General features: G+C 39.7%; 1 protein-coding gene across 2 annotated transcripts in view; it reads right to left on the minus strand.

Annotated features, from left to right (window-relative positions):
* man2a1 (mannosidase, alpha, class 2A, member 1) overlaps nucleotides 1–10,405 on the minus strand; it is a 166,989-nt gene extending 156,584 nt beyond the window's left edge. Inside the window, exon 1 of one of the 2 annotated variants that reach the window (XM_048594912.1) lies at nucleotides 9,071–10,405. In XM_048594912.1, coding sequence (XP_048450869.1) covers nucleotides 9,071–9,232 — 162 coding nt within the window. In that variant the 5' untranslated portion in view covers nucleotides 9,233–10,405. The remainder of the gene's footprint in view (nucleotides 1–9,070) is intronic. The other variant, XM_020537284.2, reaches the window with a different exon arrangement.
* Nucleotides 10,406–17,818: the final 7,413 nt, after the last annotated feature.

A 17,818-nucleotide genomic window follows, 5' to 3' on the forward strand; every position in this document is an offset into this window, starting at 1 on the left:
TGCATCTGTTGCACCTGCCAGGGATACACTTCAAGTATCCGTCAATTTTCTGATGAGTAAAACCTGAGAAAAGTATCAGTAATTAGCAGAAAATTTTCACTATGTCTAGTTTTAAACCAAGGTACAATGGCATCGCTTAAGGGTGTAGGGGTTCCATGTGTTGCATAATTGATCACTCTATTATGCCATGCACATCCTTACAATGTTCTCAATATCATTGTTGATCTTGGGCCAAAGTACATTATTCCATGTCAGGTCTTTTGTTCAATCTATGCTCAAATGTCCCTGATGTAATTATGACAATATGTGGTGGCAAAGAACGGTGGGTACAAGCACCAGTTTACCTTTAAAAATTACTCCTCTTTGAGATATTTAATACATTATTGTATAGCCAAAAGCACTGGCACCACATCAGGTCAGCCTTCTAAAATAATTTTCCACAGCATATTCAGTCAGATCATTTGCTATTCCTGAAATTAGTAGCATTTGTCCTGACAAAAACACATCGTGCCTATCTTGAACATACCGACTTCGACATCTGCACCATCTATTTACAAGTCCAGTGAAACTCGTGCAGTCTTTTTCAGACATGGTAGTCTGTTCATGACACAATAAACATGTAACGGATTTTGGAGTATTGAAGTTTTACCCATACTTTCACCAGGAATCGTTGCACTCTAGGATGTACACTCATCAGTGGTTTGCATCAAGTAATTTCCAATAGTTTTTCATCATTTTTCCAAAATGCATCATTTACTGAAGCAGTACATATGGAATCTTGTCATTCTTGATACCAGTGCAAGTGCTTCATGTTCTACGTTCAAATAATTGGATCACATTTGCATTGAACTTTTAGAGCCAAATGCAATTGTTTTGCAATCTCGCATGATGCACACCCTTTTGGAAATGCATCGACCTCCAAGGCTGTCTTTTTCCCTGGGTTACATTATGAAATTCAAACTTCTCCAGACAGTGCCTGTTTTTAAAAATTCAACAGGCATTACTAATCCTTCCTCAAGAGTCATCTTAATGATAATGTTTTATTTGGGAAAATTGGTACATGTGGTGCTTGGAAGTTAAAAAACCTGAGGCATCTTTGCAAATTCTGTGTTTCCTGGGAGTATTTCCTTTGGTTGGGGTGGATGCTGGTACTTTAATAGATAGAGCCAAAAAAGTTATTCTGGCCTGAGTTCACCTGGAATTTCTTGCTGTTGAAGACAAGTCCTTCATGATCAGTACTGCCATCAGTGAGTGAGAATTTTGGTTTTGCTTTATGGTTGTGCCCATCACTGGAGTATCATCAGCATTGTATCACATCCAGGAATACTTCCTATAATTCTATACACATGCTGCTGCAACAGGATCCAACTATCAGATTTACCTAAAAGATAGTTTGTGACACTTCTTGAGATTCGTTTGACAAGTGAACCAACACAGCTTGCATCCTGGCAGATACACTGATACTGGAAACAGCTTCTAATGCTTGTAGTTGTCACTGTCCCACTGCAGTGGCTTCATATTTTCAGCCAACTTTTGAAAGTGCTTCAATGTTCTGACCTTACTTTTTCTCCAAGGTTTTTATGGAAAAGCTTTGATAAGCATTGGAGATATAACAATATCCTGTATCTATTCAGAGAGTTCAGCTTCTGAGAAAAATTAGCCCTTATCGTGGCACATAAATAAGAACAAGATAACTGGGCATCTACTAATCTACATAATTAATGGAAATGATTTAACTGATTTTGTGGCTCTGGTCTGTAATACATCAGCTGCAAATGGTGAATTCTGAAGCTCACTTTTATAGGACATTCATCTCCCAGCACATCCCATACGTTAGCAGAGTCTTTCTGATCCTCCTGAGACAGGTTCAAAGCATTAACTTTGTAATCTTTCTTTTCACCATTTACTTATCCGGTTATGCAACAGGTAAATCTAAAAAGGCTAGCTCTATTCTTTCTTTAAAAAGGCTGAATATACATAGGATGTCTCCAGTCTTTCAATTTAAGATGGGAGTTCGGTGATCATCTTTCTGGTGCTCTGTCTTTTACAAATGTTGTTGATGTGTATGGGAATCATAGCCTGCTACTCATTGGGAAGATTCAGCGGAGCAGCTGATGTGATGTTTTTTTCCTTCCCTGTTGCATTCAGCTGCAGCTGAATGTTCCCCCCATTTTGTATGCTTTTCATTTTTGTCTGGGAAATGGTACCCGAGGACTTTGATGGCCATATTATTGGTCAATTTAAAACTGACTTTGCACTCACATGGACCACCAATCCAGCCAGTGCACGAAACTTGTACTCAGTCAGTGCAATTTGTATAACGTTTTGGTCTCCTGGTGTTTCAGTGCATGTGGAGATTCTGTATCATTTCAAATCTTGTTTGAGACTTGTCATACAGATTTGCATTGTCCAAGTAAATCCACTATTGATCACTATGCTGTGGTTTCGAGTTTACTTATATAAAACTACCGATCACACCAGAATTGTTCAATGGACATGGGCTCTGCTTGTTTGAAATGTGGCACCGGATTGTTCAGCAGTCAGATGTTACAGAAGCTCTGCAACAATCTATAGAAAAGCACAGCTACATTCCTTCACACTACATACTGTACGTTAAATTGGCAGTGGCTGGTAGTCACATGTTCTACATACCGGTTATTTGCTCATTAGCATGTTGCCAATTATCATTTCTACTAGTTACTGGGAGGATGTTTGGTATTGTCAGGGAGACGTCAACTAGGGAACATAATTTAAGATTAAGGGATTTCTCTTTAAAGGTGGAAAAGCACAGGTTTTTTTTCTCCTCAGAGCGTCATTAGTTTGCAGAATTCTTTTCCTCAGAGAGCACTGAAGGCTATGTCATTGAATTTATTCTGAGTGAGACAGACTTTTCGAAGATAAGGGAATAATTGATTATAGGAGGTAGACAGGAACGTGGAAATGAGTCCATGAACAGATAAACCAAGAGTGAGTTCCAGATTCCCACAACTCCCGGATGAACTTTTTTTACCCCTCACGTCCCCTCTAAACCTCCTGCTTCTTACCTTAAAATCTATGCCCCATCATTGATCCCTCCACTAAGGGGAAAAGTTCCTTCCTGTCTACCGTGACTATACCTCTCATAATTTTTTACATATCAAACACGTCCTGCCCTCAATTTCCTGTGCTCCAACTTCATTCTGCCCAATCTGTCTTCATAACTAAACCTCTCCAGCCCAGGCAACATTCTGCTAAATGTCCTCTGCACCCTCTCCAGTGTTATCACATTCTTTCTATAATATGTGCAGTTCTGGAATTCACAATACTCTGTTGGTGGCCTAACCAATGTTTTATATAGTTCCAGCATAATCTCCCTGCTCTTAAACTATACGCCTTGACTAAAGGCAAGTATACCATGTTTCTTTTTAACCACCTATCTTAATAACTTAAGGGACCGGTGTACATACACAACAAGGTCCCTCTGACCTTTGGTGCTTCCCAGGGTCACACTGTTTGTCATCTATTCTCTTGCCTTTTTGTCTTGCCAAAGTGCATCCCCTCACATGTATCCAGATTTCTATTTTCCACTGATCAGCCCATCTGACTAGCCTATCTATATCCTCCTGTAATCTAAGCTACCCTCCTCATTATTTACTATCTCACCAATTTTCATATCATCCATTAACTTACTGATCAATCCTCCGACATTCAAGTCTAAATTGTTTAAATATACAACAAACATCAAAGGTTCCAATACTGAAAGCTTGTGAAACTCCACTGGACACAGGCTACCACTATTAAAAATACCCCTCCACCGTCATCCTCTGTTACCTGTCACTCAGCCAAACATGGATCTATTTAGCCAAATTTCGTTGGATTCCATGGGCTCTTAATTTCGCTGTCAGTCTCCCATATGGGATCTTATTAAAAGCCTTGCTGAAGTCCAAGTAGACTACATCAAAAGCACGGACCTCATCTACACACCTGGTCACCCCTTTGAAAAATTCAATCAGGTTGGTCAGACATGACTTCCCCTTACCAGATTCATGTGTGTTTATGGATCCCTGCCTCTTAGGGTTCTGTCCCTCAGAATTGTTTCCAATAGTTTCCCCACCACTGAAATTAGATTGACTGGCCTGTAGTTTCCTTATTTATCTCTTGGTCACTTCTTGAATGATGGTACCACATTGGCTGTTCTCCAGTCCTCTGGCACCTTTCTGGTGGCCAGAAAGGAACTGAAAATTATTGCCAGCATTCCTGCTATTTCCTTCCTTGCCTCAGTCAATAACCTGAGATACATTTCATCCAGCCCTGGATACTTACCTATTGTTAAGACTGCCAGACCACTCAGAACCTCCTGTCTATGCTAATTTTTAAAATTGTATCACAGTCTCTTTCCACCAATTTCTATACCCATATTGTCTCACTCAAGTGAACACTGACAAAATACTAATTTAGAACCTGGCCAATGACTTCTGGCTCGACACATAAATTATCATTACAGCCCTACTCTTTTGCTAGTTATCCTTAATTTACTTATAAAATAACGTAGGATTTTGTCTTACCTGCCATTATTTTTTCATGCTCCTTTTTGCTCTCCTAATTGCCTTTTTAAGTGTCCCCTTGCACATTCTGAAGGACTTCTACTGTTTTCAGCCCTTGGTATCTGCCATAAGTGTCCCTTTTTCTCTTTATTCAATCCTTGATATGTAGGGTTCACAGGATTTGATGGTCCATCCTTTATTTTAATGGGACCAGGTTGGCTGTGTACTCTCCATATTTCCTTCTCAATTACATCCCACTGCTCTGACACAGATTTACCTAAATGCATCTGCTTTGAGTCTACTCTGGTCAAATCATACCTGAGCTGAGGGCTTTGATTTCAAGTCCATTCTTGGTCATTTCCATAACAATTTTGAGTCTAACAGAGTTGTGATTGCTCACTGAAAAACATTTCCCCACTGACACTTCAACCACTTGTCCAGCTTCATTACCGAAAATTAAGTCCTGGACCACCCTCTCTCTTGTAGGTCATTCTACATACTAGTTTAAAAATCTCGCCTGGATGCATTTTAAGAATTCTGCTCCCTGTAAATCGTTCACACAATGACAATGCTAGTTAATATTGGGCAAGTTGAAATCTCCTGGTATCACAGCCCTATTATTTTTACACTTCCCTAAAATTTGCTGACATATCTGCTATTCTATTTCTCTCTGGCTATTAGGAAGCTACAGTACACTCCGAGCAATATGTTTGGGCCTATTTGGTTTTTAAGTTCTACCTACATAGCTTCATTTGAAGAATTTTCTAAATGTCATATCTCCTTACTGCTAATAATTGATTCCATGATCAATACTGCCACATCATTTCTCTTTTACCTCCTTCCCTGTCGCACCTGAAAATCCTATAATCTGGAATATTGAGCTCCTAATCCTGCCCCTGTCTCAACCATGTTTCAGTGATAGCAATTATACCATAACCCCATGTTTTAATTTGTGCCCTCAAGTCATCTGCTTTGTTCAAGAGACTTGCATTAAAAGAAATAACATCCAACCCTGCCAAATTCCTTTTTGCCTTAACTAGCCTGTAATTTCTATGTTTGCTTGACTGCCTTGCTGTCTCTTTTAATTTTGGCTTTTCATCCCTTCATGCTGAACCTTTTTTTCTGGATCCCACCCCAATTATTTTAGCTGTTATTGTTGTTTCAGTAAATTCTATTAACGAGGTTAAGTTTCAAGCAATTCTGTTTTCTGTTGAATCAGCCTTATGATACATGTAAACTCCACTTCTGCTTGTTAAAATGAATTGGAGACCATCATTTTAACTGTGAGTTAATACAGAATGGAATCAAGAACACAGAACCTTTCATCGATTTTGCATCTAAGTGCACATTGTTAACTCTTGAAAGGGCAAGGTAAATAGCTAGTCTGTCTTTCTACTCTTCAACCACATAGGGCCAGTGGACATATTTGCCCTCGAAATGTAGCCCATATCAGAGCAAAGATAATTAAGGGCAACAAATTCAAAATCCATAGAAATATTACATACAGTACAGTTCTTTCATGGTGTGGGGCTGAACAACTGATTATTTATGATATTCATAAATGATATACATTAGGTTTTGGGGGAATGGTAAGTAAGTTAATGGATGACACAAAGATTGGCCATTGGTTGACAATAGGAGGAAGGTGTTGGGTTACAGGAAAGCATAAACAGATTCATCAGATGGGCAGATCAGTGGCAAATGGAATATATCCCTGATAAATGTGAGGTGATACACTGTGGAAGAAGGAAAAAGACAAGGGAATAGCCAATAAATGCCAGAACACCAGGAAGGTCAGAGGGATCTTAAGGTGCTTGTCCACAGATTCCAAAAGGTGAGGCGACAGGTTAATAGGGTAGTTAAGGAGGCATAAGAGATGCTTGTCTTTATCAGTTGTGACCTAGGTTATAAAGGACAGAGAGTCATGTTGCAGCTGTACATAGCATTGGTAGGCCTCAGCTGGAGTACTGTGCGCAGTTCTGGTAGCTGCACTACAGGAAGGAAGTGATTGCACTGGAGGGGATGCAAAGAGTTCATCAGAATGTTGCCAGTGATGGAGTATTTCAGCTATGAAGAGAGGCTGGATAAGCTTGGGTTGTTTTCTTTGCAGCAGAGAAAATTGAACGGGGACTCGATAGAGATGTATAAAGATTAAGAAGAGCATAAGCAGCATGAATAGAAAGCACCTGTTCCCATTAGTCAAACGGTCAAGAACAAGGGGGCATAAATTTTGAAGGGAAAGGTGGGAGGTTTAGAGAGAAGTTAAGGAAAAGCTTTTTCACCCAGAGGCTGAGGGGGGTCTGGAATGCACGGCCTGGAAGGGTAGTTGAGCGGGAAACCTCACAATCTTTAAAATGTACTTGAATGAGCACATAAATGTCAAAAAATTTAAGGCTATGGACCTAGTGCGGGATAGTGGGACTAGCATAGGTAGCAGTGTATTTTTGGTGGTAGAGATTTGATGGGCCTCTGAAGGGTCTCTTCTGCATGATTCTATGAATTGCAAATGTAAGCATCTTTCTGACATCAGGAAAACAATGCAGAATGATTGCAGGAATAGTGAACACGGGGAAGGTCAGAATGTGCAAAAACTACTCCTCCGATTCAGCTTCTCCTTCCCAATACTGCTGATCCTGTAAGTACACAATCCATAATTGGGCAAAGGTGGTAAAGTGGTAATGTGGTAATGTCACTGGACTGATAACTCAGATGGCTGGTTAATACTCTGGCGATATGGGTTAAAATTCCATCATGGCACCTCATGGGATTTAAATCCAATTAGTGTCAAAAAAAAAGCTAGGGTAAAACTATCCTCAATTTTTGTTAAAGACTATCTGGTCCACCAATGTCTTTCAGGGAAGGAAATCTGCGATCCTTACCTGGTCCAGTCTAAATGGGAGTCTAGATACCACGATATTAAACATACTTAAAGATCACTTTTCATAGCCCTCTGTGGTAGAGAATTCCAAAGGTACGCAACACTCTGAGTCAAAAGAAATCCAATACCAACCAGGAGATACATCTTACCTGCATCTATCCTGTCTATCCTTTTCATAATTTTGTAGGTTTCAATTAGATCACCTCTCATTCTTTGAAATTCAGGAAAAGGGAGGTGATGGGCTAGTGGTATTATCGTTGGACTATTAATCCAGAGACCCAGATAACATTCTGGCAACCCGCATTCAAATCCCGCCATGACAGAGGATTGAATTTGAATTCAATAAATATCTGGAATTAACAATCTAATGATGACCATGAATCCATTGTCGATTGTTGGAAAAACCCATCTGTTTCACTAATGTCCTTTAGGAGAGGAAACTGCCATCCTTACTTGGTCTGGCCTACATGTGACTCTAGACCCACAGCAATGTGGTTGACTCTGAACTGCCCTCTGGGCAATTAGCGATGGGCAATAAATGCTGCCTAACCAGCGAGGCCCTCATCCCCTGAATGAATTTTTTTAAAAACTCAGTTTGTCCAATTTCCCATCATAGGACAGTCTCACCATCACAGAAACAAGTCTCATGAACCTTTGCTGCACTCTCTGTAGAGTAGTAATAGCTTCTGTGAGATAAGAAGCCCAAAACTGCACCCAGTACTCGACTTTAACACAAGATTTCATTACTCAAGTACTCAAATCCTCTTGCAATAAACACCTTCCTATTAGCCTTCCTAATAGCTTTATGCACCACATGAACACATTCAGTGACTTACTGACAAGGACACCTCGGTCCCTTTGTACATCTACAGTTTCCATATGAACCATTGTCACCAGGGATGTGAACACCTACAGAAGTGACAGAAAAAGCAAAGCTTCCTTTTCAAATGTCATGAACAGAAGGCATTTTCTGTGTATTTTGGGTCAATCATGGCTCAGTTATAGTATTCTCAACAATCATATGATTCTAGGTTCACATCCCACTCCAGTTGAGCACAAAATTATGAGGTGACAGGCCAGTTCAGTACTTACAGTATTCTCTGTAATTTAAGTGCTGTCTTCAAATGTGATGTTAATCAAGGCCTTATTTGCATTTCGGGTAGTTTTAAAAATATTCCATGCCACAATTTTAAGAACCTGGGAGTTATTCCAAATTACTTAGCCAAAATACTGATGATCGAAACTTTACCCCATTGCTATGTGTGGAGCATCTGCACAAATTGGCTGTTTCCTCCGCTAAATTTCAAAATCTTTAAATTGACTGTTAAAGTATTTTGGCACGTCGTGAATAGCGTTATTTAAATACAAATTCTTAACCAAAAAAATCTTCAATGCACCTGTAAAAGCAAGTGGGGAGGGGAATTTTGAAGCAGGGGTAAACTTACCCTACCCTCATACCACAATATAATCTTTGAATAAAGACAAAAACAAAATAGAACGAAAGCCTTCAGCAAATAGTTACATACAAGAGACTTCAATTTCTACCCGTGAGTAACTCTAAAGTAAGTTATCAATCTGTTAAAAAGGGAAATGTATACTGCAGTCCGCGGACTTTGTTCCCAGCGATCACAAGCAGTAATGAACGTACAAGTAGTTTATGAACACTTACATTTGGAAATAGCCCTCCTTTCTTCATGTTCTTTGGATGATCGAACTGAACATGGTCGAGCATTAAGTACAAGGAAAATATCACCACGCAGAATATGGCACTTCCAAATAGTGTGAATTGTCTGCTCAGTTTCATCTTTATCTTTTTAAACATTAAATACATAAAAACATTGACATTTGCACAATAACGTTATTTTAATACTTCTGAATGGTGTAAAAAGTTCCTCCAGAAAGGACACGCAGAGTAAATTGCACCATTAGACTAACCAGCAAACACAGGAAGCAAACGTTTTCCTGTCACATGCACGGAGTGGCAGAATCATACAGAAATCCCAATCAGGTTTCAAACACGCCTCCCCACTGAGCTTCACTGCCAAAAAGCACAACTTCACTGTATCCCAAAATCACTGCTGTCGTTGTAAAAAAATATAAGTCCTGGTAAATGTTATCTTATGAAGTATATGGGCAAAAGTCAAGTGGAGCTGAGGAGGTTACGTGGAGACAGATGTTGGAAACAAGAGTTGCGAAAAACAGAAGCTCCACCAGGTGCAGAACAACCTGTGTTTCAAATTCTTAGCGTTTCTAAGGAAGGCGGTATAGAGACTCCTGGGGATAGCTGATTATTGTCTCGCACACAGTTTTCACGCCTCCGTATGTAATTTACGGATGAAAAAAAAGTCAAACCGGTTTTGTAAGTTGTGGTCTTCAGTAAATTGAGAGCTCATATGACTGCTGACTATTTTGCCACGCGATTTTCACGCTGATCTCGCCGATTTTTACTGTGCATTTTTGTTTTCTTTTCTCTTGCCCCAGTCTCTCGGGAGTTAATCGATTTCAGTGCATTTCAAATTGTTTTGGTAAATCATTTACCTTGCTGAATGTGCAATATCTACTTTATCGGTGACCTCGTTCGTCGCAGACTGATGTCACATTCGGTCCCCTACCCCCCCCCAAACCAAATTAAATGAGCAAACTGTAACGTTCCATGAATTTAATCTTTTTTTTGTCAGCCGAATGTCACCTTTTGAAATCTGAGCAGATCAATTCTACTTCCTCCTCGTAGAAGATTGTTTTTCTTTAAATGTATACGATAAATGTTTTGTTTTTTCAAAATGTAAATATTTAGATACGTATTTAAAGACTCTTAGTTTCTTTGTCAACAAACGGATGTCGCTTTTGTCAAACCAAAACATCAGAGATTAACCAATTCCGAGGTACGAAGACGTCGAACCCTACAGCTTCTTCCACTCGCCACCAACAGCTCGGTGTTCCCTTTCTTTTCCTTCCAGCCTACATCAAGTGTTGGATCGGGCCATTTACCGATCTCGTGACTTACAAACATACATTTAAAAAACTCGATGGATAACTGTAATGTCTTTTATTTATATGTCATTGTAATGTGTGCGTTGTGAATTATATTCCGTTCCGCTCTCTCCCCGCCCCAATTTTTTTTTGAAAATTTTGTCCGTTACTGGTATCCATTCGAACTCCAACCGAAACTCCGCCTCGCGTAAACGTTTAGTCACGTGGACTGAAGCGACTGAACGCATGAGGCAAATTTCAGTGGAGGTGTTCAGTTTTGTGAACAAAAGCAGAAGTTACTGGAAAAGCTGAGAGGGTCTAGCAGCATGTGAAGAAAAAAAAGTGACCTTTCCTCAGAACTGGGTTTTGCGATGCAGTTGATTAACAATGCAAGAATGGAAGAGTAACATGCCTGCAAGTTCATGTCTTTCGATCTAGAGATTTATAAAATAAATGGAAAAATGGAGCAGTATCATTGTTAGTTTGGGAGGAGGGAGGGGATAGCGGGAAACGTAATACCTGCATCGTCAATAAACATGTAAAAGTTCCGGTTGATGGAGTGAAAGGAGCAGTGAACATTTCGTTTATGGATGTTATTTGTTTCCCATTTCTTCCTCATCTGCGTACAGCCCCTTTGCGAAATCATCGACAAACAGCAAGGATATTTTTAATCTATGTGTCATTTTAAAATAGCTTATGATTTAAAATTTGATATCCCGCTCTGATGAAGAGTCATCTAGACTCGAAACCTTAGCTTGCTTTCTCTCCATGGATGCTGCCTGATCCGCTGTGATCTGCAAAATTTGATGTTTTCAGTACAGGTATCAGCATCTGCTGTAATTTGCTCCTATGAAATTTGATACCAATTCAATGACCTGATTAAAAGAAGCAGATTATAATAAAAACCAAAAGAACTGCGGATGCTGTAAATCAGGAACAAAAACAAAGTTGCTGGAAAAGCTAAGTAGGTCTGGCAGCATCTGTGAAGGGAAAAACAGAGTTAACGTTGAATCAGAGATAGTAGGAACTGCAGATGCTGGAGAATCCGAGACAACAAGGTGCAGGGCTGGATGAACACAGCAGGCCAAGCAGCCTCTGCTCCGATGATGCTGCTTGACCTGTTGTGTTCATCCAGCCCTGCAACAGAGTTAACGTTTCGGGTCCAGCGAACCTTCCTCACAATCTGATTATAATGTTTTCTGAAGAAGAGTCCCGGACCCGAAACATCAACTTTCCTGTTCCTATGCTGCCTGGCCTGCTGTGTTCCTCCAGCTCCACACTGTGTTATCTCTGACTTCAGCATCTGCAGTTCTTACGATCTCTGAGATTATAATTTAGGCAGTAAGAGACGCTCAGGAAAGTATTTGAGAACTCAAGGTTTGGCAGCTAAAGGTGCAGGACACTGGAGCAGGTAGAATTTTAAAAGCAAAGATATTTCAGAAAGCTGTGGTGCTGCAGGAGATTTTAGAGATAGGAAGGAGCAAAGCAGTGGAGGAATTTGAAACCAAGGTGCAATTTTTTTGCAGTAAATACATTACCTGACTCTTAGCTAATGGGTGATGGTTGAATGGAATTTGGTATGAGTTATGACATGAAACCCAAATATTGGATAAACTCATGTTTATACAAGATGGGAGGCCAGCTGCAAGAGTAGTATGATCATCATCCTCTGATTCAAAATATTCCATTTTATTTCAAATTAAAGGATGCATTTTAAAACATGACTTTCTTCTAAACCCCATATTAATAATAGCACGTATACCTCCAGATCCCTGTGATTCTACAAGCTCTAGAATCCTTTCTTTTATTTTACATTGCCTTCCCTTATTTTTCATATTAAAATAAATCACTTCTCACTTCTTTACATTCAGTTCATCTAACAGTTGTCCACTGTTTCACCAAGTTGTACTCTTTTGAAGTTTAATACTTTATTCTTGGTTTTTTGTATTGTCATCTGTGAGTTTCGAAAATGCCATGTATTCCCAAATTTAGGTCGAGGAACTTTTACCACCAATTTCTGTTTCTTATCACTCAGCCAATTTTGTATTCAAGTTACCACTATCTCTTTTGTTCCATGAACTCCATCTTTGCGCACTTTATCAAAAACCTTTTTAAAATCTATGTATACCATAGATACTTATATATACATATGTATACCATAGATTCTTCCTACTTACAGGAAGGATATTGTTAAACTTGAGAGGGTGTAGAAGAGATTTATAAGGATGTTGCCAGGACTGGAGGGTTTGAACTATAAGGAGAAGCTGAATAGGCTGGGGCTTTTGTCTCTGGAGCGTCGGAGGCTGAGGGGTAACCTTTTCGAGGTTTATGAAATCATGAGGGGCATGGATAGGATAAATAGCCAAGGCCTTTTTCCTAAGTTCTGAGGAAGGGTCACCAGACCGAAAATGTTAACTCTGATTTTTTTATCTTCACAGATGCTGCCAGACCTGCTGAGCTTTTCCAGCAACTTCTGTTTTTGTGTCTTTTCCCAGGGTAGGGGAATCCAAAACTAGAGGACATAGGTTTAAGGGGAAAGATTTAAAAAGGACCTGAGGGGTAACATTTTCTTGCAGAGGGTGCATGTATGGAACGAGCTGCCAGAGGACATGATAGAGGCAGGTACAATTACAGCATTTCAAAGACATCTGGATGGGTATATAGATAAGAAGGTTTAGAGAGATATGGACCAAATGCTAGTAAATGGGACTAGGTCATGTTGGGATGTCTGGTCAGCACGGATGAGTTGGACCGTAGAGTCTGTGATGTATGATTCTATGACTGGATTTAAGTAAGTTAGTCTGTGGCAGTATAATCACAATCTCAAAACTCAGCTCTTCAAGTGAAGAAAGGTGGAGGAGAACTTGTTTTCAAAGTATGCATTCTATCCTTAAATAATATTTAATCTTCACAGAGTTGTATCATGCTAAATTGGAGAACATGATTGATCAAAAGCACATGACCTACTGAAAAGTCATGGGTGTAAAAACGTAAATCTTTTTCTGTCCCAGCAGATATTGCCAGACCTGCTGAATATTTCCAGCATTTTCTGTTTATATTTCCAGTATCTACAATAATTTGCATTTGAACCTATTTTATATTTACTTGTATTTTCTCTCTTTCTATTTTTCTGAATCTTTTATTTTTACTTGTAGAATTATGGTGGTAATGTTGATATTATGATGATCTTTCAGGATATATCTTCCGATTTGTAAGAATGTTATAGTTTGAAGTTATATATTTACAACTTATGATAAATGAGAGGGAACATGAAATCTGTTGAGTTGTAATCTGTAAGGATCATAGGGAAGACTCAAATTGTGTGACTGAAGGGGTTAAGATCGTTAAGATGTAGGAACAGAAGTAGGCAATTTAACCCATGGAGCATACTCTGCCTTTCAATGAGATCATGATCTGATAACACTCAACAATACTTTCCTGCCATTTCCCCGTAAACCTTGATCCTTTTGCTGATTAAAAATCTATCTCAGCTTTCACTGCACTTGACAGTCTGGCCTCAACAGCCCTGTGTGGTAAAGAATTCCGCAGTTTGACTTCCCTCTGTGAAAAAAAACTACTCTTATCTCTGCCTTAAATGAGTGATCCCTTATTCTAAGATTATGCACTCTGGTCCTAGTCTCTCCCACAAGGAGAAACAACGTCTTAACAACCACCCTTCAAGCCTTCTCAGAATGTTATATGTTTCAATAGGTCTTCTGTTATTCTTTTAAACTTTTATTTTCTTTATTCATTCATGCTGGCCAGGCAACAGTTATTGCCAGAGGGCAGTTAAGAGACAACCACATTGCTGTGGGTCTGGAGTCACATGTAGGCCAAACCAGATAAGGATGGCAGTTTCCTTCCCTAAAGGACATTAGAGAACCAGAAGGGTTTTTCCCGACAATCAGCAATTGATTTATGGTCATTGTTAGACTTAATTCCCGATATTTATCGGATTCAAATTCCACCCTCTGCCGTGGCGGGATTTGAACCCAGGCCCCCAGAACATTATTTGGAAGTCTGGATTAACAGTCCAGTTATAATACCACTAAGCCATCGCCTCCCCTAAATGCCAATTAGTACAAGCCCAAATGGTAAAAAAAAAGCCCACTGGAAAATACAAATAGGAGTTGACCTGGGGCGAATGTTATTCAGCTTTCCTGATAAGAAAATCTCTCCATACCTAGAATTATCCTCACTACTTGTTTTCCCACACATGAATTGTTTTTTTACAATTCAGAACAATTTCAGCTGTTTTATGTCTACAGTCAAAAGACTTAAAGCCTTCTGAAATCCTGAAATCTATAAAAATTTCAATAATATCAAAATTGCAAGTAATTGTGCTGAAATCTGCACCTTTGTTTCCAAGATGAAAGATTGTTGTGTTCAGGGGTGGCTAATTAGCATGTTTATTTGGAAACAGGGACTGAACTGTTTCCCATTGTTGTTGAAAAGGTGATTTTTGGGATCAAGTTGCTGGCTTTCATGTAAGCCTAATAATATTACAGACAGTTGCAATTTTGGTTGCATTTAGTTTACAGCTTGCTGAGAGCCAGAAAAGATAAATGTTTGCCAAGCCTGAACTTTGAGCAGAGAATATACTAATTTTAGAATTAGAAATATGTTTTATTGTCACATGTACTCAAGTACAGGGATACAGGAGTATCGAAAAGTGTACAATGTCACCATTCCTGGCGCCAACTTGGGTACAAAGGCACCTAGGTACAAAATCTTAGGTACAAAGTAGAAAAATAAAGAAATAAGTTAAAAGTTCAGCATTATGGTTCTGCTTAATATAACATAGAAAAATAAAGAAAGAAAGTTAAAAGTTCAGCATTACAGTCCTTCTTTAACCATGGGCTTGCAGATGCTCCACACAGGGCTTTCCCTGCAAGGGCTTGTTCTTTCACTAACATTGGGCTCGATATCCTCTGCACTGTCGTCTTGCTGCTCGCCGCCAGAGTCCCGCCTGGGCTTACTAGCTGCCAACCGCTATCTGGGCTCACCAGCCGCCTCGCCACCAACCACTCTGGATCTTGACAATGCCACCCAACTACTTGAGATTCTGCCGGCTCACCAGCCACCTCATTGTTAAGCTCCAAAGTCCTGCTCTGGACTCTATCCACGGCCATGTTCCTTACCCTGATACTGTTGCCTCCGTGACCAAGGTCTCTTCAGAAGGTGAGTATAAACAAAACAAACAAACTAAAGTGACGAAACAGACGAGTGAACGAGCCCCAGGCTCAGAGACCAGATGCTGCCTACTCTGCTGCTACTGTCTTGCTATATTTCTATATGTATTTACCATTAGCCATGCAGAATAAGTTTGCGCTCAGTTTTGAGACAGGTTGTGAGGGAGTAAAGGCTGGAAGATTTGCCTACCCTTGGAGCTAGATGAATAAATCTACAGTAACTCTCATCATTAATGGCCAGGATGCAGACGGATAAAGACGCACATGTCTGTCCAAAGCCAAGTCAAGAATGAGATGAAGACAATGAGGCCCAAAACTGTGCTGAGGAGTCCGTACTCATGAGATATTAAACAAAGTTTAGTGTGTAGCTTAGCCAAAAACTAACAGAAGGATCCCCGTGATATACCTCAAAGTAGCTGGAACAATGAGAAAAAAATCAAATGCTGGAGAGCTGAGGCATACTTAACTTGGTCCAAAAGGTAAAAACGAAGTTTTTGGTTAAACACATGACACTGTAGACTAGATTATTCAGATAATAATAACTGGAAGTGAAAGGCACAGAAGGAAGCTATTTGGCCCATTACATCTGTGCCATGTCTTTGCAAAGCATTTCAGTCAGTACCATTTCCTAGGTCTAACCCAGTTACATTTTCTTCCTTTAGTGCCATAAAATTTATTTTTGAAATCATGAATTACCTCTTCTGTCAACCCCTATAGGCAGAAAGTTGCAGGTCATTACCAGTTACTAAATTTAAAAAGTTCTTCCTCCCATCCTCCTTTTCCCAAACCTAAGTTCTGTCACGTAGTCCTTGTACCTTCAGGTAAGGGAAACAGCTTTTCTTTGTCTACCTTATCCAAACTGGTTATATCCTTGTCCACCTTTATTAAATCTCTATCTCAGTCTCAAAAGCAAAACACTACGGCATTGGACATGTGAAATAAGAACAAGAAGGGCTGGGAGAATTAACAGGTCAGGCAACAGGAAGCATGAAAGGCTAGCAAAATGAAATTTTAAGTTTTTCTTTCCATTGTATGCTAGGTTTTTCCAGTTTCTTTTATTATTACCTCCCTCAATCTCTTTTGCTCCAGGGTAACAACTTTAGCTTCTGAAACCTAAATTTGCAGCTATAATCCCACATCACTGGCTGTGGATTGCATTTGGGTTGGAAATTATGGGAAGATTATGGATTTCAATGGTTTGAATTTATTTATTCATTCACATCACTGTCTATGCTAGTACTTATTTCCCATCCCTAATTGCCCTTGAGAAAGCTATGATGAGCTGCCTTATTAAATCTCTGCAGTCTGATCAGAGTTAGGTGCTCTTGCGACGCTGTTAGGAGGGAAGTTCCAAAATTTTGATGATGCAACAATGAAGGAACAGGAATACAATTCCAAATCAATATGGTGTGTGGCTTGGAGGGGACTTTGTATGTATGGTGCTCCCAAGTATCTGCTGCCCTTGTCCTAGCTGGTAGAGGTCACAGCTTTGGAAGGTACTGTTGAAAGAGTTGTGGTGAGTTGTTGCAGTTTGTAGATTGGTACACATTGCTGCCATCGTGTCAGTGGTGGAGGGATTGAATATTGAAGGTAGTGATGGGGTGTGTAAAGAATATATAACTTGAAATTTAATTTATATTTTCTAATTTTTGCATTATGAAGGGAAAGACACAGTTTTAGAGTTTTATTTGCCAGCTTGAGGACTGGGTGTGGAGGACATGCATTTTAATGACATTTTACAATCTTTGAAGTGAACAGCTGGGGGCTAACAGTTCAATGTACTATAAAAGAAGGTAGAGAGGATTAAAAAAAACACTGTTGCCTGGCGATAGGAGTTGAGTGATATGCAGAAAAACAGAACGATCCAGAAAGTCAGTTAGTCTGGTGAGTGCCAGGAAATGAAGGATTGCTGGAACCTGAATTTAGGGAAGTTGTGTTTGCTATGAAGTAACAAAGATTCATAGATACATACAGTGCAGAAAAGGCCCTTTGGCCCATCGAGTGCACTGCCATAACTACCACTAAAGATGAGCTAATCTCAGTTTCCTGCACTTCTCCATATCCCTGAATGTTATGATATCTCAGGTGCTCATCCAAATATTTTTTAAAGGTGGTAAGGTTTCTAGCCTCCACTACTTTCCCTGGCAGTACATTACAGATTCGCACCACCTGCTCAGTGATAATGTTTTTTTTCCCAAATCCCCTCTGAATCTCCTGCCCCTTACCCTAAAACTATGCCCTCTTGTGATTGACCC

Source organism: Rhincodon typus, chromosome 3 (assembly GCF_021869965.1).
Source record: "Rhincodon typus isolate 14 chromosome 3, sRhiTyp1.1, whole genome shotgun sequence".
Taxonomy (NCBI): domain Eukaryota; kingdom Metazoa; phylum Chordata; class Chondrichthyes; order Orectolobiformes; family Rhincodontidae; genus Rhincodon; species Rhincodon typus.